General features: G+C 36.9%; 1 protein-coding gene across 3 annotated transcripts in view; it reads left to right on the top strand.

The window, feature by feature from the left end:
• LOC124605502 (mucin-17-like) overlaps positions 1-25,253 on the top strand; it is a 208,214-nt gene that overhangs the window by 101,706 nt on the left and 81,255 nt on the right. For all 3 annotated transcript variants that reach the window (XM_047137232.1, XM_047137234.1, XM_047137231.1), the window contains 5 exons: positions 1,224-1,280; positions 11,952-12,083; positions 14,169-14,270; positions 16,435-16,530; positions 16,631-16,705. In XM_047137232.1, the coding sequence (XP_046993188.1) occupies positions 1,224-1,280; positions 11,952-12,083; positions 14,169-14,270; positions 16,435-16,530; positions 16,631-16,705 (462 nt within the window). The remainder of the gene's footprint in view (positions 1-1,223; positions 1,281-11,951; positions 12,084-14,168; positions 14,271-16,434; positions 16,531-16,630; positions 16,706-25,253) is intronic.

The raw sequence follows: 25,253 nt of genomic DNA, 5'->3' as shown, positions 1-25,253 counted from the left end.
ACTCAGGACCTTTGCCTTTCGCAGGCAAGTGCTCTACCAAATGAGCTACCCAAGCAAGACTCACACCCCGTCCTCACAGCTTTACTTCTGCCAGTATCCTTTCTTTCAGGAGTGCTAGTTCTGCAGGTTCACAGGAGAGCTTCTGTAAAGTTTGGAAGGTGGGTGACGAGGTACTGGCAGAAGTGAAGCTGTGAGGACGAGGCGTGAGTTGTGCTTGGGTAGCTCAGTTGGTAGAGCACTTGCCCGCGAAAGGCAAAGGTCCCGAGTTCGAGTCTCGGTCTGGCACACAGTTTTAATCTGCCAGGAAGTTTCATATCAGTGCACACTCCGCTGCAGAGTGAAAATCTCATTCAGCTAATGAAATATTTGTAAGTAACAATGGGTGGTTCACAGCAAATGGATTGTCACTGAATTTTGACAAACCCAGTACATACAGTTTAGTACCTCACAAAGAATACCTGACCTTATAAGTATAATGTATTCAAACAATGAAATTAAAGCTGTAGACAGTGTCAAATTTTTAGGGCTACAAATTGACCACAACCTAAATTAGAAAACTCACACTCTAGACTTACCAGGGCATATCAAAGGTATTGTAAGTGATACAGATCGGTTTCAGAGTGAATTAAAGAACTTCCTGTTGGCCAACATCTTCTACTCCATCAGTGAATATCTTCACTAGGATTATAGCTCATAATTAAAAACATTGGCCCTTTCCACATTGCAGAGACTCCTCTCCAAGGGATCCATGGGAAACGAAAAGTGTAATGTAATGTAATGTATGTAATATAAGAGATAAAACTTACACAAAACAAAGAACTGTTAACAAAAGACACAAAGATACCCATTTGGTATTATATACTCACTTCATTTCATATATTTTACATTGCTGCTGGTAGCTTACTTAGGTTATTCTCGAAGGTATGTTAGTACAGGTGACAGCTTGGTATAATGTAAGAATTTGTTTAATCAATAAAATGAGTTTATTGCCAACATCTTGTTGGTGAGTTTTCAAAGCGTTTCTCAGCCATCTCACCAGTATGGGTATTTTTGCCATGTTCAGTTTAAATCTATCATACATAAATTTAGTATTCCGAGATGTATTTGTTTGTTTATTAATCAGTAAACAAAATAACTTGCATTGTGAATGTTAGCTCAGACTTAACAGTAAAATATTTTAAGTATTTTGTAATGTAATATGTGATTTTGTTTGCCTGTTTCAGAAAACAAAAGTATTACAGACATTGGAAAATGGTGTAGAGAGTAATCGTTTCTCTTTGGTAAGTATTTTATGAGCCACTGGCTTGCATGAATAATCATAAGACCTCATAAAAACACGAGAAAATTGTCAGCTTAATGGGGATAAGAAATCAAACCAAATGCAATTAGTCTGTAACAAGTCACCAGAGACCACAGGTCCTGTGTACCAAAATATTCTGAAAATGTACCTCAATAATCTCCAGTTTTGTCGATAGAGTTTGAGTTCATCTTGTAAGGAGAAAAGGGCTTATGTAAACATGTTTCTGCCCAGCCTGTAGAAAATCATCAGCCTCCTAAGCTCCTCCATTTCTATGGTGTAAAACTCAGCAACATTCATTATTTCCTGGTGTGCAGCTCCACATATTCAACAGCGATACATCCTATAAATAACAAATCAGGGCTAAGGAAGTACAGATTTTATGAAATTTCTGTTGACATGTTGGTATTTACAGAGGAAAGACTGACTTTACTGTACTTTTACTGCTATACAGTCCAACTCAACAGACTGTGGACTGCTACATATCTCCTTCTCCATTGTCTTTTATCCATTGCTGCCATCTGCCATCCATTCACGCCCATCACTGATTGTTTCAGGTCTACATGGAGGCCATTTCTACACCTCTTCCTTGGTCTTCTCAGGGGGGTCTTCTAGCAGTGGGCATGAAATTCAGAAGCTTCCATAGCCACCTGTTGCCTTCCATCTGAGCCCCAAGTTTGGCCCACAGTAGTCACTTGCATCTTATGATTCCTACTATGTTGGTGTCTTGGTGCAGTTCTTCTAGCTCATTGTTGTGCCTGTTGTTCCAGTTACTGGAATCTGTGTCCAAGACTGGACCAAAGATCTTGTGCAGCACTTTTTTCTCAAATACAGAAGTTTATTAAAGCCATACTATCAAATACTCCACATCTCACAGACTTATAGTACTTCAGGTTGGATATGGGTTTTACATAGCCAAATATCGAACTGTCTCAAGAGACACCTGGGCTGAAGCAATGGTGTTAGGCTGTAGAGGGATCGGTGCACTGCCTGTATCCTGGCATTGATCTCTACTTCATATGATGAATTCTCTATGAAAAGTGCTCCCAGGTATTTAAATTCATGGACTCTCTTTTAGGCCTGGTCTGCCATCCACAGTGAATGGAGTTGTTCAGTATCTTGACCTTGTCGAATAGTCATAATGAGGTAATCCATTGTGGCTTCATTTATGAATAGCCAAATTTGCTGACAGCCATCTCCATTGCCATAGTCATTTGTTTCAATTCCTTTTCAGATCTTCTGATTAAATAGACATCATTTGCATAGGCTACGTATGCCAGGTTCTTCCTTTTGACTTGGATCCTTCAAAGTTCTGTTTAATAGTCCGATGTATGATCTTCTCAAGGACAAAATTGAACAGGGAAGGAGATAAACCATCTCCTTGCTTGAGACCCATCACAATTTCAAGGTTGATGAGCTCCTGTGGCATCCCAAACTCTTTTAGATAACTGAACAGGCTCTCGTAGCATATTCAATCACAGGTCTTCATGAAATTTATAAACAAAATGTGTGGTTCACACAATGTAGGCTTTCATGGCTGGTATTGTCTTCAGTTAAAACTTCTTTGCTTAGAGGCCATGGTCGATGTGTAAAATTTCCACCTAACACTTTGTCTCCATCTGCAGGAAACACCTTCTGAGGTCGTCTGGCTACTGCCACTGAGGCTCCAGGTGCTCTCGCATTTATAGAGCGCATAGAGGGCACCACCATTCATCACGTGATGCCAACAGTATGCCTATCTTTGGAAGGCATCATCATTCTTGATTAAGAGTAATTGATTGTCATCCGTATTTTGTCTAACTTTAAAACTTCCTCTTTTCTCTTAAAATTGTTATGGTGTTTGTGAATCTCTGTTGCTTCTCTGTACATGCAAGCATGATAATGGGATGTTCGTGCTAGAATGCTTGTCTCATGAAATTTAATATCATGGTTCCCATCTCGAAAAACATGCTCAGTTACGGCCAATTTTTTGATGTGTCCTAAGCAACAGTTTCTTTTATGTTCGGCTAAGTGGATGGTTACACTTCATTTCGTTGTTCCAGTATATACTTGTCCACAACTGCATGGAATTTTATATACCCCAGGTGTTGCTAGGGGGTGTCGGGCATCTTTTGCAGTTCTTAAATATTCCTTAATCTTCTTGAAGGGTCTGAAGATTGTTTTGATCCCATACTTGGCCAGAACTTTCCCGATATGGTCTGTGACTTTATTAATGAATGGTAGGCAAACTTTTCCAGTAGGTGACTGTTGTTGCTCTGGACTTCTGGCTTCTTTTCTTCTTTGATGGAGGGCTCGATCAATTTCCTTGCTGGTATATCCGTTTTTCATGAAGGCTGACCGTAAGTGATTTAGTTCATCTTGTAGTAAGCTGGCTCGCAGATTTTGTTGGCTCTGTCCACCAACGTTTACATGACACCTCTTTTTTGCCTAGGTTGAAGGTTTGATTCCTTGTGGAGGTATCGATCCATGTGAGTGTTCTTTCTTTATACCTTGTGACCCAGCGTCCCATCGACCCATTTACTTACCGACAGATCCAAGAAACTGAGTTGATCGTTGCTCTCTTTCTCCATTGTAAACTGTATCTTTGAGTTAATACTTTTCAGATGCACCAAGAAGACATCAAGCTCTTCTTCACCATGAGTCCACACTACAAATGTGTCATCAACATAGCGGTACCATTTAGCTGGCTTTTTTTGTGAAGAAGCTTCAGAAGGATCCTACAAACAAAATTTTGAGAAATACCAATCAACTGGTAAAACAATCTTGGACTCCCAAAGGTACATAAACCACAGGTCCAGTTGAGACCGATTGTGAGTGCCATACGATCTCCAACACAAGAGGTGGCCAGATATCTCGCCTGCTTGCTGCAACCATACATTGGCAGAACGGAAAATGACATTAAAAACTTGGTGCATTTTATTGAAAAACTGAGGGAGATTAACGTCAACCCAAGTGATATTCTTGTGAGCTTCGATGTCATGTCATTGTTTACCATGGTGCCTGTAAATGAAGCTATTTCTTATATAGCAGATATTTTTCTGACTGACATAGTGGCTTTATTTAAACACTGCCTGACGACAACTTATTTCCAGTACAACAATGAGTTTTATGAACAGATCGACGGGGTGGCGATGGGAAGCCCTCTCAGCCCAGCTGTTGCCAATTTATTTATGGAGATCTTTGAACAGCAAGTGCTGCAGACTGCCAGTAAAATGCCATCTAAATGGTACCACTATGTTGATGACACATTTGTAGTGTGGACTCATGGTGAAGAAGAGCTGGATGACTTCTTGGTGCATCTGAACAGTATTAACCCAAAGATATAGTTAACAATGGAGAAAGAGAGCAATGTTCAACTCAGTTTCCTGGATCTGTTGGTAATTAAATGGGTGGATGGGACGCTGGGCCACAAGGTATGTAGAAAGAACACTCCACAGATTGATACCTCCACAAGGAATCAAACCATCATCATAGGCAAAAAAACCTCATTGTCCTACACCTCATTGTACTGTGTGAGTTTGGTGATATCTTCACTACTAGCAATGCTTTCCAAAAACAGGTAATTATCTGTAAGAAAAATAGACACATTTATCCTTAGTCATCCATTTCTCAGAGTAAGATTAATGTATATACAATAAACCCTGCAATCAAAACAACTGCTACAATGAAATCTTGCTAATGTTATTTTAAAATTTCATGTACAACTTTTAAAAATTATGATGCTTCCAGGATTTGAACCTGTGTTCTTCTTATACATTTTTACATGCTCTATCCATTACACCACCATGCACATGCTTCTGCAGGTATCTCTGCAGAGTTTCTTGTATACTGGAAATCAGCACTAAGATTTGCCAAGAATAACTTTATTGTGCTTTGGGTTGTGGTTCATGACTGATAGTTGACAATGCACTTATAGGATAGAGACCCATTTGCAAAAGTTCCACAATTCCTTAGTTCTGAGTGGGTTTAATACTGTTGCAGGAAGCAGGTAAAAGAATGTCTGTCCTTGCCCATATCACCACTCTAAATGAGTGGAGCATAAATGCATCAATTTTTCTTAGGTTTCCTCTATCAGTATTCATAAAATTCCTTTCTGTTATTACTTAAAAGTTATAAATGTGTTTTCTGTTACCAAATAGCTAAACTGTTTGCAGAGAAAGTGCATAAAAACCTATTAACTTCGGGCTAACACTCCTGCACGTATAGCTCCATCTTACTCCTAGACTGCGACATCACCGGAGCTTCAGCCAATAACAGAGGATTTTCAATTATGTAACCAAATCTTGATATTTAATGGCTTTTTAACATTTGATTACGTAAAAATAAGAGATATTTTGTGAGAATATTGACCATAAATGCAATTTGAATGTTATAATCATTTCGAATAACAACAATCCAACCCTTCAGTGTGAAATTTGTAAGGTAGGAGATGAAGTACTGGCAGAATTGAAGCTCAGAGGGTGAGTCGTGAGTTGTGCTTGGGTAGCTCAGTTGGTAGAGCATTTGCCCGTGAAAGGCAAAAGTCCCGAGTTTGAGTCTCGGTCCGGCACACAGTTATAATCTGCTAGGAAGTTTCATATCAGCGCACACTCTGCTGCAGAGCGACTATCTCATTCTGGAAACAACCTCCAGGCTGTGGCTAAGCCATATCTCCACAGTATCCTTTCTTCCAGGAGTGCAAGTTCTTCTAGGTTCGCAGAAGAGCTTCTGTGAAGTTTGGAAGGTAGGAGACAAGGTGCTGGCAGAATTGAAGCTGTGAAGGCAGGTCATGAGTTGTGCTTGGGTAACTCAGTTGATAGAGCACTTGCTCATGAAAGGCAAAGGTCCCAAGTTCGAGTCTCGGTTTGGCACACAGTTTTAATGTGCCATGAAGTTTCAATCCAAACGACATTTTTAACATAGGAAAATAGTGTATTCTGAACATGTCATTGACTTGATTACATTGTTTGGTGGATATAATGCCATTGGATCTTGTCAGACCTTACCAATAAAGTAAAGGATGCCTAACGAAAAACCATCTTAATTTCAAGTACACTTACAGCAGGAAAAGCCAAATAAAATTAGTTGTAGAACTCCCAGACATTACACCTCAAAGCACCTTTTGGGAACTGATATGACCATGATGGTAATATGCTGATGTTAAGGGAAAATATCACAGGTCCAGTATTTAGGTTAAGGCTTATGTGCAGAGGTGGCAGTAGTCAGTTTTGAATCTTAAAAAGATTGTGGAGATATTTCTCAAATTATAACATGATAATTCATGATTGCCATGACAAGAATACCCTGAGCCATTTATATAAGGATGCTACGATCCTCATGATGTGGACTGTAACAATTTGTTTCATATTTTTTCTCAATATTCAGTTCTGTATTTCCTTTCAAATCATGTTGTTCAAGACACTTATTTAATTTGTTTTAGTTTTAATGTACTCTCCTAGTGCTATTAAAATACTTTGTCATGGGGAAATGTTTTTAAAAAGCAAACAATATTCAGTCCCCATAAGTAAAGCACTGCTTTGAGGCATAATGACTGGGAGTTCTATACTAATTTCATTCGGCTTTTCATGCTTTACGTTACTTTAAATTACGAAGGTTTTTCATCAGACATGCTTTGCTTTTTTAGTAAACCACCAAAAGTGATGATTTTTTCCATGTTGTTGTTGTTGTGGTTTTTGGTCTGAAGATTGATTTGATGCAACTCTCTATATTTTAAATAAATGATACCATTTTACATCTTGATTCCTATAAATTTAAATACAGTTTTGCTTAAAAATGCTATTTTACGAATGGAATTTATTCCTCCTCTTTTACATGTTTAGATGACAGCTGATTTTTCTTCTTATTGTTAGCAGAGGTGTCAGTTGCAAAAATTCTGAGATCTCTTTCACTGCTCTCTTTTTTTGGCTTTTCTAAGCCCACATTGCCCATAAATTTTTATAAAACCTAAATGCAGTTAACAGGAAAGAAGATTGTTGGAGCTAGTGTAAGGTTACTGACCTTAAAATGTCTCGTTCAAAGTCTCATGTTCAAATGATGATTAAACAGGTGCATGGAATATTTTAAATAACTGACATGGCAGCCACTTGAAGTGCAGTGACTGAACACTTACTTTTCATAATAATATGCACATAGGCTGGCTTGCAGTTTTTAAAGTTCATCAAGGTTGACATTCCACAGAGGCTCCACTGAAGCTAATAAATTAAATGAATGGCAATATTGTTTAAACATAACTAAGGAGGATAACTAAGGAGAATAGTGACTCTAGAAACTTACTCGATGAGTGCTAAATGTGAAGTCACTTCAATACAAGTTCAGTTCGAAACAAATTTTCTGTGACCACTCTGATAAAGCAAGTAAGCCTGGATACAGGTTTGTTGGACTTGGCACTCAAGTATAACTGAAAGTCATCAGCATACATGTTATATTTTCAGTGAAGAGAATAGCTGACACATCATTAACATATAATTAGAAGAGTAGTGAAAGCTTTGCTGAAATCCTAAAAGCACATAATAGTCACCTCTAGTCTGTCCACAGCTTATTTCAGATTGTCTGTCAGTTTTGTAAGAACAGTCAACTGTCATTTTTCTGGAAACCTGACTGGTATTCATCTGAAAGTTTATTCGAGGTTCATAATTAGCTGATAATGAAATATCTGATGTAAATCCTGAAATAATGCTGGTAGAATGCATATTGGCATGTTGTCACAAAGTTTTTTGTCAGGGGTAATGGTTTTATCAGCGTGTTCTTTTAGGCTGATGAGGAGTTTCTGGAGGTCAGAGAATTGTTAAAAATTCCATTATTTTGGGTGGTAGTGGATCGATGAGCAAATTTATCATTTGCAGTGTAATGTTATTGTATAATGTAGTTGCCAAACGAATTTGTACAGTTGGCTTCTGGCCATATTATATTACAGGCTGCAGAATTTTTTTTCTTTTGTAACAACAATTGCTTAATGGAATCAACATTTTGTGCCTTCACATGTTGGTCAAGTAAAGATGTTGGCATGATGTAGTACTTTACAGATTCTTAATAGGAACTAGAGGTTCAGCTGTAGCTTTGGGTTTGCCTGTTACTAAACCTCATAGATTTTTCCACAAGATAGTGGGCTCGTGTAAATACTAAAGTAACATGTGGGCAAACCTGAGTTTTGCATTCTCATGGATAACTGATGTTGCTGTGGCTGCATTGTTGCTTGCAGGTGAGATGAGTATCAGGGGTAAGGTTCCACTTATATGTCCTGTATGTTGCAACTCTGATTCTCATAAGGTGTTTAAGGTGATTGTCCACCATGCTACAGGTTTTCTCTTTACTCTTACTGTTTTTAGAGGAGCATGCTTATAATATAAATTATTGAATTCCTCAGTAAAATTAGATACTTCATAATTTATATCAAAGTTATCGTGCAATTACCTAGCAAGAAATATCGTAGGCAGCAGCTGTAAGCTCAACATATTTATTCACCTAAAACCTCTAAATGTCTCCGCTTGCTGCTTGCAGTGAGTAGGTTGTGAATATTATTATATCATGAGCACATGTGTCAGGTGCAGAAATCTGATCAGTGTCAATCATTGTATTTGGATATTTGGTTGCAAATTTATTGATAAACATACAAGTGTCTATTGTATGTGGATTTTATCCAAGTGGAAGCAGTGCACAGTTTGAACAGGAAAGCGTACAACTAAATTTTGAAATGAACAACTGATGTATAGAAAAGTTATGTTCATATCTTGAGTTACAGTAAGGTGTTCATACAAAGATTCAAGGCCTGAGAGTGCAAATTCAAAGCTAGAAAGCTGTCTAATTTTGGGTGACTTGTATACCACAGAGATAAGATACTCTGTTTAGACGTTTAATTTAACTAAACATACATTTGTGCTGTTTTTCTTCATTTTTGGGCATGAGCATGACATTGTGAAACAAGTTTCTATGTATGTATGCTGCCATACTGCCCCTCGTCTATTAAATCTTTCATGCCTCAGAAAAACTTGGATATCAACACTTAGAGAGCTGGAGTGTATTCTTGGCTTCAGCCATGTCTCTGACAGGAGTATGGTATGAAAGCTGATGTCCTGAAATATGCAGTAGACACTAACAAATGGACTAGTAATAAAAACTGCACATCTGTGTGCCGAGTTGTAGTACAGAGCCATTGAGAGTCACTTCCGGGATAAGCCAGCAGGTAGTGAGAACACCTGTCATTGAAAAGGGCGTACCTCTGTGCCTTTCATAATGTAGGAGGATCAGAGGAGGATGAGAGGGAGGTCCACACAAATCTGAAATAGTCAGGTAGAAGGCCAGAGAAAGAGGGGAAGCTCAAGGTCATGAAACTTGCTGTAACAGGGTGTGTGGTAGTTGAAGGTGTTCGAGAGCAGGGTGAATAATTCATTAATGAAATGGATAAAGCACAGTGGCTAAGTAACAGTGTATAAATGTATAAGAAAGTAGCAATAATAGTAGTGATTACACCAAATGGTAATAAAAAGTAATAACTTAAAATGGAACAGTAAGAACAACAGAGCAAGAGTGTGTCTAAAACTGCATTACTTATGAATAAAATGATAATTTGCCAGTAAATTATCAACCAGGATCAGAATCCTTCATGAATAATGAAGAAACAGTGAAATTCAGATTATGCAAGTAATGAAAGTGCAAAAATTGAACCCTAAATTAATAATTAGTGGTTAAAGTAATCCTAAACAAACAAATCATAATAACAGAAAACTGTTTAAGGAAAGATAATGCAAAACAAAATGTTTATCAATGAAAGAGACGTTTTGGGCTCATGCAGTTTGTGCTTTAAAGTTATGTGTTGTTGTTCATGGATTCTTTTTTTTTTCTTTTCAGTTGTGTTTATTATTATTCTGCCATCACTGATCCATACATTCTGCAACAAACTGGAAGATCCCCATGTTCAACATTTTCATCCTTGCAGATGTAAGGCCTCTCTCATACAGTCATTCTTGATTTTGCTAGTTTCTTTCTTTACCTTACAGACTTCAGAGCATTTTGAATAGGACAGGAATTTTATTATGACAGGTCTGATTTTTTTGGAATTTACTATCTTGCATTCTGCCCTGTGGCTCCTATCAATATCAGTTTCTTGGATCTGTGGACCTAATTTTTTACAGGAAATTTTGATGATCACTTCATCTGTGTTTTCATCAGGTTCTTCTGGTACTCGAAAGGTTTCGAGATTATTAGGTCACTGATACTGTTGAATCTCATCTGATCTTTCAACAATCTGCTTTTCAAGCATACATACTTTCTTGTCAGCTTTGGCAAGGGACTTATGTGTGTGGCCATCATGTGAGTGCAGTTGAGCTTGCTCATATCTCCTGGGATACTGGCCAGCATGGCCACTACTGCCAGAGTCAGCTGACCTCCAGTGCTGATATCATCAATGGTGGTGGAATCACTGCATGTTCTTCAATGTTTTAGCTATTACTTTAATGATACACAACCAAGAGTACAAAAGAATGGAGTGTAGCATATATTATAAACACTCAATACATTATTTATTGATAACATAATGTAAATGGACAGATAAAAAAATCTATTCACAAGTGGTGGCAGAGGAACAAACACACAAAAGGATTTAACTTTTACATGCTTTCAGAGTGAGTTGCTCCTTTTTCTGGCAGAAGAGTTGAAGGGGAAGGAAGAGGAGTGAAGTAAAAGAACTGGACAGGTTTAGGGAAAGGGGTACAGCTCAGAAAGGTCCCCCAGAACCCCAGCTCAGGGAGACTTACCGGGCAGGTGAGAAGGAAAGTCTTTCTTTTGCATCCTGTCCAGTAAGTCTCCCTGACCTGGGGTTTTGGGTGACTTTTCTGAACTGTAACTTCTTCTGCAAGAAGTAGGAGCCACTGGCTCCAAAGCTTGTAAAAGTTAAATCCTTTTGTATGTGTGTTCCCTTGCCGCTGCTTGGTGAGTGGATTTTTTTATCTATCCATTTACATTATATTATGTATACATAATGTGAAACAGTGGCACTGCTGCAGAACACCTTCAAACTCTGAGTAAACTAGCAAGCTTTATGGAGCACAGTTCACTTGCCAGTCACCATCTTAATATGCGAGTTGGTTGGATACGGAAGTCTATAAGCAAAAAGTGAAACAAGGAGGAATTACTTGTTCACATATAAATTGTTTGTCACAAATAAAAGAAGAATGTGGACACTGTCTCAGATTATAAACACACCATCTGTCTACACAAGCCACAAAATGCATTGCTATTGTTGGTAACATTCTTTAAAATTTTATTTTATTTTAATTTATATTAAAATAACAATCTGCTATTTTGCCATCACCTGCAGTTTTCTCACTCCTCACAGTTTCAAAAATTCTGAAATCATTAAGAATCTATCATATATCTGTATGAAATCTTTTATTGTGACTTATCCTGACAATGCCTCTTTCCCCTGAAACACATTGTTTATTTCTGTGCAATGATTAATATAAAATGTTCATGAAATTTTGATGCTGACTGCTGTCAAACGAACAGAAATTGTTTTCTAGTTATTTTTTAAAATATTGTATAAATTACTTTTTAATTTTTCATGACCTTCTCCATTATTGTAGAAGGACAATTTTATAATACATGCAAATGACAATGAGTTGATAGTCTTAATTAATGATGTTCCAATATTATTTTGTAGGACCTGCTGGGACAGCAAAGTGTAAATATTAATGCAGATGATGTGACTGATGAACCAACTGTTAGTTCAAGCGTAGTGGAACTGGAGATTCCAAAGAATACTCCTGTAGTTTCTTCCAAGTCTCCTACAGTGGTAAGCATAGATTTGTTTATAATAATGTGCACTGAATTAAAGAGTGTAACGACAATACAAAATTATTTTAAAAAAGACTGGAGCAATTTGTGATTGGCTGCTTCTACTCTAAGACATATAATACTTGAAATGAAACTGACCCACCCACCTACCCACTGTCCCACCTAACCACCCACACTCACCCACACTCCCACACTGAAACATTATATTTTCAGCATGTCTCATAAAAGCAAAAAGCAGAATCTTTTATATGAAGGAATAATGGAGTAAAAGTAACAGTTCATTGTATATTTGTGGCAATGAGTGACTGAAAGGCAGATAAACAACACTGAAAATGTTGCTAAGCTTTCAGATTGTGTCAGTCTTGAAGGATAACTAGTACAGAAGGGATCATTAAAGGATGGCACGAGTTCCAGTAGGTTAAGGATTCGGAAACAAACCAGTCATGCTCCATTCAAAGGAATCATCCTGGCATTTGTGATCATCATTGTAAGGAAATAACTGAAATCTAGAACCAGGATGGCTAAATGAGTTTTAAACCATGCTCCTCCCTTCCGTTTGCCAAAAGCCTAAACCATTGTGCCACTACACACAGCGTTGATAGTCTTTACAGCTGTGAAATTAACCAGTGGAACAAATAGGCGTGATTCTGATTTTTTTTTTAATATCTAAGATTATTCACAATGAGAGATACTTATGCATGAGCAAATGCCAAAGAAAGACTTGTACATTGTGTACTTTCCATGGCTCTGGGATACTATTTTTGTTTGATCTGAGATGTTTATCTGCATAATGTCATGAGCTGTACACAGGATGCTACATCAGTTGCAATCTTCCATAAATTTATCTGAAAGGAGCTCACTTTTTATTAACTGAATTAAGTATAAACTTCAATAAGTTGTAAATGTTCTGCTTACAATGGTTACCCTTAGGAGGACTACATTTCTTACTTAATCTAATTCTTGTCTGTATCATAATCTAGAGGGTGCAATGGATATCAGTATCCTGTCTGCAGCCACAGTCACTGGCTCTTTAAGGACTCGAGAAATTGACTCACTTTATAGAAACTGTGCTCAGTGTATATAGCTTCAAAACATAAAAATTTAGGAATGAAATATGTACAAGTATTCTGTAGATCTAGAATGATTGTATGGAAGACAGGGGAAGCAGAATCATACATACAAAAGGTATTAGACAGGATTACATATAAGGAGCAAGAATGATAGAAAGAAAAGCTCCAAAGATACACACTCTGGACACCACATTTGGTAATATGTGTAGCAGTGAAGAATTTTTGTCTTTTTTCATATTTTAAAACTTTGATCTTTTTACTCTTAGTTGTGTGAGATGGTTGGCATGTGGCACGTTCAAATTTGTGTGAGATCTTATGGGACTTAACTGCTAAGGTCATCAGTCCCTAAGCTTACACACTACTTAACCTAAATTATCCTAAGGACAAACACACACACCCATGCTCGAGGGAGGACTCGAACCTCCGCTGGGACCAGCCGCACAGTCCATGACTGCAGCACCTTAGTCCACTCGGTTAATCCTGCGTGGCATGTGGCACAAACAGCACTTTCTTTTTGTGCTTTGCAGTCAACAAAGTGGCAAAAGCAGGACACATATTACAAAGCAAATTCCTCCATGGGTCAATTTTCATAACAGTTGCTCAGCAATAAGCCATGAAATAGAAGTTAGAAATCAATTTGAGACTTAACATTAAAGCTTCTTATGATGACTGTTTATTATATTGCATAAATGTGTAAGGAACTGTAGGTATTTATTTGTAAAAGTGTAAATGAACATTCATATACAGTGGCTAGAAACTAAGATCACTCATGGAAGAAATAAATAATAAGATAAATGGTAACTTTTTTTGCTTCTTAAGGATTGTAATATTTTAAAACTGGATTAATGACTTCTTGTTTTCGCACATATTTGATTTCTCTTTGTAAATTAACATTGTATTTTTTCAGTTCAAACTTTTTGATGTCTGTTTTCTAATTCTTTTTTCAAATAACTGTTTAGAGAACTTTACAGATATATAAGCTCTTTAATATAGTTACTAATAAATTTTTTTAGGAAACAGTCACTTCAGGAAAACTGAGCCCTCAGGATGAACAGCTTCTTTTAGCATTGTTTGGAAATCAAATTTCAGGTGCTCTTCAGCAGCCAAAATCTCAGGTAATGTCTAATATAAAAGTTTGAAAAAATAATTATAATTTGGTCATTGACATATTATTTTGATTCAGTCAAATTACATAGTGTAAAATTAATTTCAATGGGATTTTTGTTTGCCCTTTTTCATGTGGTTTTCTGCCTAGATATCAGTGTCAACACACTTCTCTATTTTATTTGCAAAAATACTATGCATACATGTTTAGCTGTTTTGTGACTTTGATAAAATACAATATAATTTTACAAAATAGCTCCTTCATATAAACATATAAATATCTTGAGATATCTGGTGACTTAAATAATTAGTCTTGACAGAGACATAAAATAATGAATGGAGTTCTCAAGTAACCAGATTCAAGGATTCTTCCATAGGCTATGAGGGGAAAAAAAAGAAATAAATTTTGTATGCTGAATAGTTAGTTGATTAGTTGATACACTTTGAGATGAATACTGTAGAGCCTTGAAAGCTAGATGCTTGGAGTCGGCAGAACAGATGAAAGAGTCATCATGGTAGTTAGTGTTGAAATTGTCAAAGAGATTGTCAGAATTGTCAAAGGGGTTGTTTTGTACATGATACAAAAAGTTTATCAAGACTAGTCAAGGACAACATTGCAAGAATATACTAACTATGAAAGTGACAACATAAAATATAAGACTTAAAAGTCCTGATTACTAAATTAAAATTTGCATCATGATCAGTTTGATCATAGATAAATAAGAAATATTTGATGTTGCAAACAACTGTTATGATAATATTTTTCATTATTAATATGAGTTTAGTGCAGCTTTCCACATTAGTCTATCATATACAAGTCTCGTGTAACTGCTTAACTACTGCAACCTACACCTATTTGAACACTGGCCGGAGTGGCCGAGCGGTTCTAGGTGCTACAGTCTGGAACCGCATGACACTAAGGTCGCAGGTTCGAATCCTGCCTCGGGCATGGATGAGTGTGATGTCCTTAGGTTAGTTAGATTTAAGTAGTTCTAAATTCTAGGGGGCTGATGACCTCAGAAGTTAAGTCCCATAGTTCTCAGAGCCATTTTTGAACCTATTTGAACCTGCTTACTATGTACAAACCTTGACCTTCCTCTAGAATTCACACACTCACTTTCTTCCTTTTCCTACTTAAGTGTTCCTTAAAGCCTTTGGGTATATCTTGTCAACTTGTCCTTTTTTTGTCAGGTTGTGCACTACAAAGTTTTTCTCTTTGAAATGGTTCAGTACCTCTTCATTAGATACTCAGTCTACCCATTTATTCCTCAGAATTCTTCTGTAATACCACATTGTAAAAACTTGTTTTCTCAACATCTCTATTCAGTTTATCATCCACCTTTCATTTCCATATAATGTAACACTATAGACAATTATTTTCAGAAAGTATTTCGTAACACTTTAATTTGGATTTGATGCTAACAACTTTTATTTTCCTATAAGCTTTTCTTGCTGTTCCCAATCTGAACTTTTAACCACCTTTAGTTTTAGCTTCATCTGTTATTTTACTGCTCAGTTATCAAAACTTGTGTACTACTTTTAGCATCTTATTTCCTTATCTAATTCCTGCAGCATCACCAAATGTAATTGATAACATTCAGTTACCTTTGCTAAACTATTATTGGTGTTTATCTTATAATATTTTTCAAAGAAATTATTCAGTACATTTAACTTATCATCCAGAGACATCAAACAACGGTTAAATATTAAGAGCAGCTAAAGTACAAGGGGTCTGCCCCTCGTGGTCTCGCGGTAGCGTTCTCGCTTCCCGAGCATGGGGTCCCGGGTTCGATTCCCGGCAGGGTCAGGGATTTTTCCTGCCTTGAGATGACTGGGTGTTGTTGTGTCGTCTTCATCATCATCATTCATCCCCATTACGGTCGGAGGAAGGCAACGGCAAACCACCTCCATTAGGACCTTGCCTAGTAAGGCGGTGCGGGTCTCCCGCATCGTTCCCCTATGCTCTGTAAAGAAGCATGGGACTTCATTTTTTCATTTCAAAGTACAAGGGAGTGGGATGAGATACTTTTAAGAGGCTTAGATTCAGTCACATATGGCTATTTTTTTAAATGCATAATAGGTAACAATAAAGCAATCATTTGGTTTTGATATGTATTTTCATGTTATTTGTAATTCATGACAAAGTAGCTGTAAAGAACTGAAAAATGTCTGCAGAGTACACGATCTCGGTCCAGACTGAGCCCAGAAGAGCAATTACTAGCTTCACTGCTTCGTCAGCAAGCCTCAGCAGACTTAAAAACCTCTTCAAAGGTAAGGTGACAGATCAGTGTACTATGATTTTTTTATTTTACAATAGGTATTATAACAAGCAGTTTGATAATACTTCCCTCCCTCTCTTTTTGAACCCAAGGGTGGCCAGCAGCAAAAGGAACAAGTACCTGAGGGACACTCCCTATCTACACCATCAACAAGACCAAAATCACAGGTATGCTATGATAATTCATGAATCCATGTCCGTATTAATCTGTGTACTGGTTCCTAGCCAGGTAAAAATTTTGTCAGTAATTTACTATTACACCTTCACAATTATAATCTCTACAAATCAGTGTAAAGTGCATGTAGAGAAAGAGTTACTGCTTACATGACTTTGCATTGACTACTATTAGTCCAGTTTTATTTTCTCTGTGCCTCTGGCAGCAGCATGAAGATAGCTGATATTTTTCCATCTAAGACACTAGATCTTGGAATTTTATAAGGTGATATTAAATTTCTCCCTTCAGTTGTTTGCTGTTTCAGATTTTCAGCATGATTCTCCATTGTGTCAGATAGTACTTAATGCTTATTTTTCCATTCTTTGTTTATACTAAAAAAAATTCTATTTGTTCAAATTGATAAATATCTTTAATAGATACACTATAGTTTTCCAGGAAATGTGAAGTGAGTCTGTTGGATTTCATGCCATAGAAAATTTTGGAAATGCCGTGGAGAAAGTTATTTTGTTTAAGGCAGATAATTATATTTGAATTCACAGTATACTCCAGGTTTCTGTTATAGACATAGGTGACTGACAATGGGACATAGCTATGTGAATATGTTCTGATACCTTTTTCTTACAGAAAGAAAGAAATAGATATAATACACTGTCCAGTCACGTTTATACGATCACCAGTCAGTAGCCTGAATAACCTCCTTTTGCTGTGCAGATCTCTCCAAGACATACAGGAAAAGAGTCAGTGAGGTCCTGGAAGGTATGTGGACCCATTCTGACTACAGTGCCATGCTAGCTGTGCGAGGTTTTTTGGATGAGGATCCATGGTACAAACAGCCCAATCAAATAGTCCCACAGATTCTCAGTCGAGGTTTAAATCCAAGGAGTTTGGAGTTCGGGGGCCAAGGGAATGTGGTAGTGGTGTAAACTCATCCTGCTCTTTGAAGCATGCACGTACATTGTGAGCTGTGTGACACATTGCATTGTGCATTGTAGATGTCATCGTGCTGAGCAAAAAAAAAAAAAAAAATGTGATGGTAGTTGTGCTCCCCAAGGATAAATGCATTCATTCTTGTGTTGATCCATTGGGCCTTCCAGAATGCTGAGATCACCCAAGGAATGCCATGAAAACATTCCCCAGACCATAACGTTGTTGCAGGGTGTTTGCTTTGAGATGTTTCATGCTGTACATGCCAATGGCCATCAGTCTGATGGAACATAAAATGTGATTCATCTGAAAAGGCCACCTGTCCCCACTCAGTGAATGTCATGTTGTGGTATTCATGTGCAAATTCCAGCCTTTGTTACCAATTAACAGTAGTCAGCATGGCTGCATGAACCAGGCACATGCTGTGGAGGCCCATATGCAGTAATGTTCACTGAATGGTCAATTAGCAGACACTTTTGGTAGCCCTGTAGTTCATCTGGGCAGTCAGCTGCTCAATAGTTGCACATCCGTTCACTTGTACACATTTCCACAGCCGTCATTCACCCCTGTTATATATGGCCCGTGGTGCACCACAGTTTCTTCAGTGTCAGTTTTGGATAGCACCATTTTGTCATGCATGGTATACTTTAACCATGACAGCATACAAACTTAGCCATTTTGGGAATGCTTCCATCCTTGACCCAAAAGCCAGTGATCATGCTGTTTTGGATGTCAGACAATCACTCTTTTTCTGCATTGCGACAACGACTGCACTGTTTTCAGGCCCTGCAGACATGCTTTATATACCTTCCAGTGCTAGGCTACCACCTGCCATCTGTGAGTGGTTGATGCATGTTGACACTGAACATATATTGTTGTTACCCTAATGTAACTTGAACATGGACACCTGTCCCTTACTCTGAGAACAGTTCTCTGTTCAGCAGTTATGTGGTATATCATCAGCAAGAGTGGAGTTAGGGGCTAGATCCCCAAGCCTTGTTGATTATCAGTTACTTCAACTATTTTTCAATACCACTAGTTCCAATTTATTTTATATGTGTTCCTTACTTCTAAAGTTCTAAGCAAAGAAGGGAAAGCAGGAAGGTGGAAGGAGTATATAGAGGGTCTATACAAGGGCGATGTACTTGAGGACAATATTATGGAAATGGAAGAGGATGTAGATGAAGATGAAATGGGAAATACGATACTGTGTGAAGCGTTTGACAGAGCACTGAAAGACCTGAGTCAAAACAAGGGCCCGGGAGTAGACAACATTCCATTGGAACTACTGACGGCCTTGGGAGAGCCAGTCCTGACAAAATTCTACCATCTGGTGAGCAAGATGTATGAGACAGGTGAAATACCCTCAGACTTCAAGAAGAATATAATAATTCTAATCCCAAAGAAAGCAGATGTTGACAGATGTGAAAATTACCGAACTATCAGTTTAATAAGTCACAGCTGCAAAATGCAAACGTGAATTCTTTACAGACGAATGGATAAACTAGTAGAAGCCAACCTCGGGGAAGATCAGTTTGGATTCCGTAAAACACTGGAACACGTGAGGCAATACTGACCTTACGACTTATCTTAGAAGAAAGATTAAGGAAAGGCAAACCTATGTTTCTAGCATTTGTAGACTTAGAGAAAGCTTTTGACAATGTTGACTGGAATACTCTCTTTCAAATTCTAAAGGTGGCAGGGGTAAATTACAGGGAGCGAAAGGCTATTTACAATTTGTACAGAAACCAGATGGCAGTTATAAGAGTCGAGGGACATGAAAGGGAAGCAGTGGTTGGGAAGGGAGTAAGACAGGGTTGTAGCCTCTGCCCAATGTTGTTCAATCTGTATATTGAGCAAGCAGTAAAGGAAACAAAAGAAAAATTTGGAGTAGGTATTAAAATCCATGGAGAAGAAATAAAAACTTTAAGGTTCGCCGATGACATTGTAATTCTGTCAGAGACAGCAAAGGACTTGGAAGAGCAGTTGAACGGAATGGACAGTGTCTTGAAGGGAGGATATAAGATGAACATCAACAAAAGCAAAACGAGGATAATGGAATGTAGTCGAATTAAGTCGGGTGATGCTGAGGGAATTAGATTAGGAAATGAGACACTTAAAGTAGTAAAGGAGTTTTGCTATTTGGGGAGCAAAATAAGTGATGATGGTCGAAGTAGAGAGGATATAAAATGTAGACTGGCAATGGCAAGGAAAGCGTTTCTGAAGAAGAGAAATTTGTTAACATTGAGTATAGATTTAAGTGTCAGGAAGTCATTTCTGAAAGTATTTGTATAGAGTTTAGCCATGTATGGAAGTGAAACATGGATGGTAAATAGTTTGGACAAGAAGAGAATAGAAGCTTTTGAAATGTGGTGCTACAGAAGAATGCTGAAGATTAGGTGGGTAGATCACATAACTAATGAGGAAGTATTGAATAGGATTGGGGCACAACTTGACCAGAAGAAGGGATCGGTTGGTAGGACATGTTCTGAGGCATCAAGGGATCACCAATTTAGTATTGGAGGGCAGCGTGGAGGGTAAAAATCGTAGAGGGAGACCAAGAGATGAATACACTAAGCAGATTCAGAAGGATGTAGGTTGCAGTAGGTACTCTGGGATATGAAGAAGCTTGCACAGGATAGAGTAGCATGGAGAGCTGCATCAAACCAGTCTCAGGACTGAAGACCACAACAACAACAAACTTCTAAAGGGCTATAATCTTCTCAGGATGTGAAAAAGTCAAGATTATTGCTACAATTACTAAGTTGTATATTATGTATCAATAATTTTTTTAACTATGATGCCATTAAACATAGTATTGTAGTAAAAACACATTGACAAGTGCTTATTATCTTCACACTTCCCTGAGGAGCCACAACTCTTCATTGGTAATTAGTAGCTGAAATTTTAGTGTGAGTAATTTTTCAGTTGTGAGTGATCTGCTTAAGGAAAACATCCATCACAACAAAATGACTATCACTTGTACTATTAGAATTTTTTTTTAGTTGAACCTTATATTTTTCTCTGCTTTTGCCAATAAGATCTCAGCAATTGCATCTTTTGCTTAGCAAGGTATTTATATGTGTATGGGCCTGATGCTACTCCATTAGGAAGAGAGAGTTTTATAAGATGTCGTGAGTGTCTCTGTCACATAAATGAGATCTAATGAGACTGCTGGCTGGAAGTCAATGAACTGGTAGCTAAAATCAAAGCATGTAGTCTCTAGGCAGATTTACTTGTGGTGGTTTAAAAACTTTTAGTTGTAAACTCTGCCATGAACTAGGGAGAGACATGTTCAAAAAATATTTTGAGATAAAGTACTTGCCAGTTAGTTCCTGAATGTTTGATAAGAGCTTACCTTCAATAAACTATGCTCCTTTTCCAGAAGAATTTCACACTGATTATTGTACCATAAGTGAAGCAGCATTTAATCATCTCAACCTGTGTAGAATGTATACCATGATGACAAGGCAAACTTTAAATGCTTTTTAATGGCAAACATCAAAGTAGTATAATGTTTAAGGAGATCCTAAATCTGTGCTCAGGAAATTATATTGGAAAAGCTAGGTACAGTCTGTGTTGGCCCAACCATCTGCTGTGTTCCACGATTTATTGCCATTAAGAGGAAATTGCACATCTGTTTAGTGTTCACATCCCACTAGAGCTAAGATATTTAACTGTTGTTTGAAAGTCATATGATGTTAGATGTGTCTTGGATGTAAACGAGAATACTAAAGAATTTCTCAATGAGATGCTTAGTCCAGTTCCCTTCAGTTATGTGAATAATATAGCCAATGTGTGATGTATTTTATGTTTCTTGCATGCATATCACTCTCTTTGTACATATATACATACATCAACAGCTTATTATATAAGCTTTACATTTGTATTTAAGGCATCTTGTAAATCTGTCATAAATATTTTAAACAGAAGTGGGAACAAATTTAAGACTTGTGGAAGACTTCTACTCATTCTCCTATGACCTGCTTGAGTATTTTGTGTATTAATGATCAGTGACCTAACAAACAGTACTAGTAGGAGACTTTCACAGATTTGACAGGAATCTGCTACATCCACATTTCACTTTACTACTTTATTTATTTATTCTGTCATAGCAAGTTTTGGTGTTAAAGCCTCATTATCAGGTGTCATCATCATAATCAGTATACAGTCAAACCAATTGCTAATAGTTTTCAAAACTATAAATGATGACCAGCATGAAAAAAACCAAAAATTATCATAGAAGTCCTGCCGTCATATTCATACCAACATAAGAGAAATTGGGGCTCGTGTAGAGGCATCTAGATAGTCATCTTTCCCTCTCTCTATGTGGGAGTGGAATAGGAAAGGAAATGATTAGTAGTGACACATGGTACCCTCTGCCATATGCCGTACAGTGGCTTGTGGAGTATGTATGTTGATGTAGATTCCAATCTGTTCTTTATCATTTTTCCTAAGACACTTGCTTAGCAGCATTGTGGGCCTGTAACTGTGGTTATTGTAGGGAAGTTTGAATAAGGTTGACTTGTGCCATCTTGTCAGTTCCATATTTTACTGGAAAAATAATCCATAAAGGGCCCATAATCAAAATCTTGTGAGCTGGATTGAAGTTAAGCAAATAGTAGTTTTATTAATTGTTCCCGTGATGTATCACTTTCTTGTAATCGTCTCCAATTTCTGGTCCTTTCTTCTTAACATTCACAACATTTTATCAAAATATCTCAGTGGGATGGTCACAGGACTATTCTAATATTTTAAACTGATAAAAATTAAGACAAAATTTGTCAAAATTTCTTATAGACACCTGCAATAAATCCTCAGCATAGCCTGAGTGTGCACGGAAGCCTGGAAATGATTATTATGAACATTACAGTTTTAATTTTGATATAATGAAATCTAATAGCTTATTTAATAAAAATTAGATTTTTCAGGTTTTCTGGAGTGACAAAAAGGTAATAATTCCTGAGAACATTCATTAAGCAAGAAGCTGTTCTTTATTAACATCCTTACAGCTGGTCTATAGCATTCTGGATTTGATTCATCACAGGCCTTTACTCCCTAACATATGAGTTCTTTCACTTACGATCATTTATTATTATTATTATTATTATTATTATTATTATTATTATTATTAAGCAATACTCAGTGTTTATGGATCCATCGAGTTCTCAACAAAGGCGAGATAATAATAATAAAGCTTTAACATATTTTATTACTGTAGGCAATTTCTTGATGCATTCAGAACTCTAAGGTACCATCATATGTAATGATTATTTTGATTATGTACAAAAAGAGAAATTACTCTCAGTTATAACAATAATTTAGGCCTTAGAGTAACTTGAGTATACACAGATCCATGTAAAAGTGTGGGGGTTATATCAGGCACACTGAATACATTGTTTAGTTTATAAAAAGTGCTCCACATTATTTTGACTCTTGTGCTTGTTTCTTTTCTTGTCTGTCAAGTTTTTTTCTTCGCTTGAACCAAATACAAAAACTCATCAGCTGCTTCTAGGACTGAACTGCAAATTTTTACAGTTTTCTTTGTGATGTCTACATTTTGGTTTACATTATTTTAGTCTTATCATAATCAGTTTTCAGCCATAGTTTCAAACTTGTTGCATTATGTTCTTCCATTTGTTGTAAAAGTTTATCTGCACTTGAGAAATACAATCTTTCAATTGTGATTAATTCATATTCCTTGTCTGTTTTCCCAGTGTAAGGATCTGAAAACTTCCTCTAGGACTAATGTGAGTAGTTTTGCTGTTATGGAAACTCTTTGTTTCACTCTTCATTCAGTTCTGAATTTCCACTGCTTTGTTGAAGTAGAACTGTTGTTTCATGCAGGGTGTTTCAAAGTTCCTATTACAGACATGGAGGGGTTGTACGGGGGATGTATCAGTTAAAGGTTAGATAAGCAACCCATGTCTGGAAATGTACAATTTGGATATAAAACAATTTCGTAGAGTGGACCACTTTCATATCTACTAGTTGAGCATGCACACAGAAATTGAGAATCCCTGTTGTAATTATGACATTACATACCATTTTTGTCTGACTACAACAACAGCTACAAGCAATGGGTACTTTCACAGAACAGTTGACTGAGGTTCTCCATAGGAAAATTACACTCTCAGTTTTGAAGAGCTCATCCATTGTCACGCAGAAGAAAACCACATCATCAGTTCTTGAAACATTGCTCATGCCATGGGCTCTTGTACAGCACATAGGTCAGAGCCCATTGTCTCAACTGTTTGCATACCATGAAGTTGGAGATTTGAAAGTGATATGATTGACAAACTTATTTTACACTCAAACAGTGCATTATGGACATGTTGTTCTGATCAAAACTTTATCTGCTAAGTCCCATCGACAACACCTACAAGCCTATAATAGGGATTGTGAAATACACTGCATGTCCATCCATATACTAACATAGTTTGATCTGAAACTGAACTGAAAGCTGTCTCAAAATCTATGAACTCCAGACAAACTGGTAATTCATGTTCATAGGCCATTCTATAATTTATTTTCACGACTTGAAAATGTTCCAAAGTACTATTTCCAGTTCAGCAGCCTACATGTTCTTTTGCTTCATTAAAATCCAGTGCTTTTTCTGTGTCACTGGTAATGATTTGAGTGAGTATGTTGTAAGATTAGATTAGATTAATATCAGTTCCATGGATCATGAATTCGATATTTCGTAATGATGTGGAACAAGTCAAATTTTCCAATACATGACATAATTAAGTTAATTTAACAACATAATTAAGTTAATATAACAACTTTTAATTTTTTGTTTTTTTGTTTTTTAATTTTTTTAATAATCTTTTTGTTTGTTTTTTTCCCCTTTTTTTCTTAATTTATATCTAAACATTCCTCTATGGAGTAGAAGGAGTTGTCATTCAGAAATTCTCTTAATTTCTTCTTAAATACTTGTTGGTTATCTGTCAGAGTTTTGATACTGTTTGGGAAGTGACCAAAGACTTTAGTGGCAGTATAATTCACCCCTTTCTGTGCCAAAGTTAGATTTAATCTTGAATAGTGAAGATCATCCTTTCTCCTAGTATTGTAGTTATGCACACTGCTATTACTTTTGAATTGGGTTTGGTTGTTAATAACAAATTTCGTAAGAGAGTATATATACTGAGAAGCTACTGTGAATATCCCTAGATCCTTAAATAAATGTCTGCAGGATGATCTTGGGTGGACTCCAGCTATTATTCTGATTACACACTTTTGTGCAATAAATAATTTATTCCTCAGTGATGAATTACCCCAAAATATGATGCCATATCAAGCAATGAGTGAAATTAAGCGTAGTAAGCTAATTTACTAAGATGTTTATCACCAAAATTTGCAATGACCCTTAATGAATAAGGAGCTGAACTCAAACGTTTCAGCAGATCATCAATGTGTTTCTTCCATTTTAATCTCTCATCAATTCACACACCTACAATTTTGAATATTCTACCTTAGCTATATGCTTCTGATTAAGGTCTATATTTATTAATGGCATCATACCATTTACTGTATGGAACTGTATGTACTGTGTCTTATCAAAATTCAGTGAGAGTCTGTTTACAAGGAACCACTTAGTAATTTTCTGAAAGACAT

This window comes from Schistocerca americana, chromosome 3, assembly GCF_021461395.2.
Source record: "Schistocerca americana isolate TAMUIC-IGC-003095 chromosome 3, iqSchAmer2.1, whole genome shotgun sequence".
NCBI lineage: Eukaryota > Metazoa > Arthropoda > Insecta > Orthoptera > Acrididae > Schistocerca > Schistocerca americana.
This window is presented reverse-complemented; position numbering and strand designations above follow the sequence as displayed.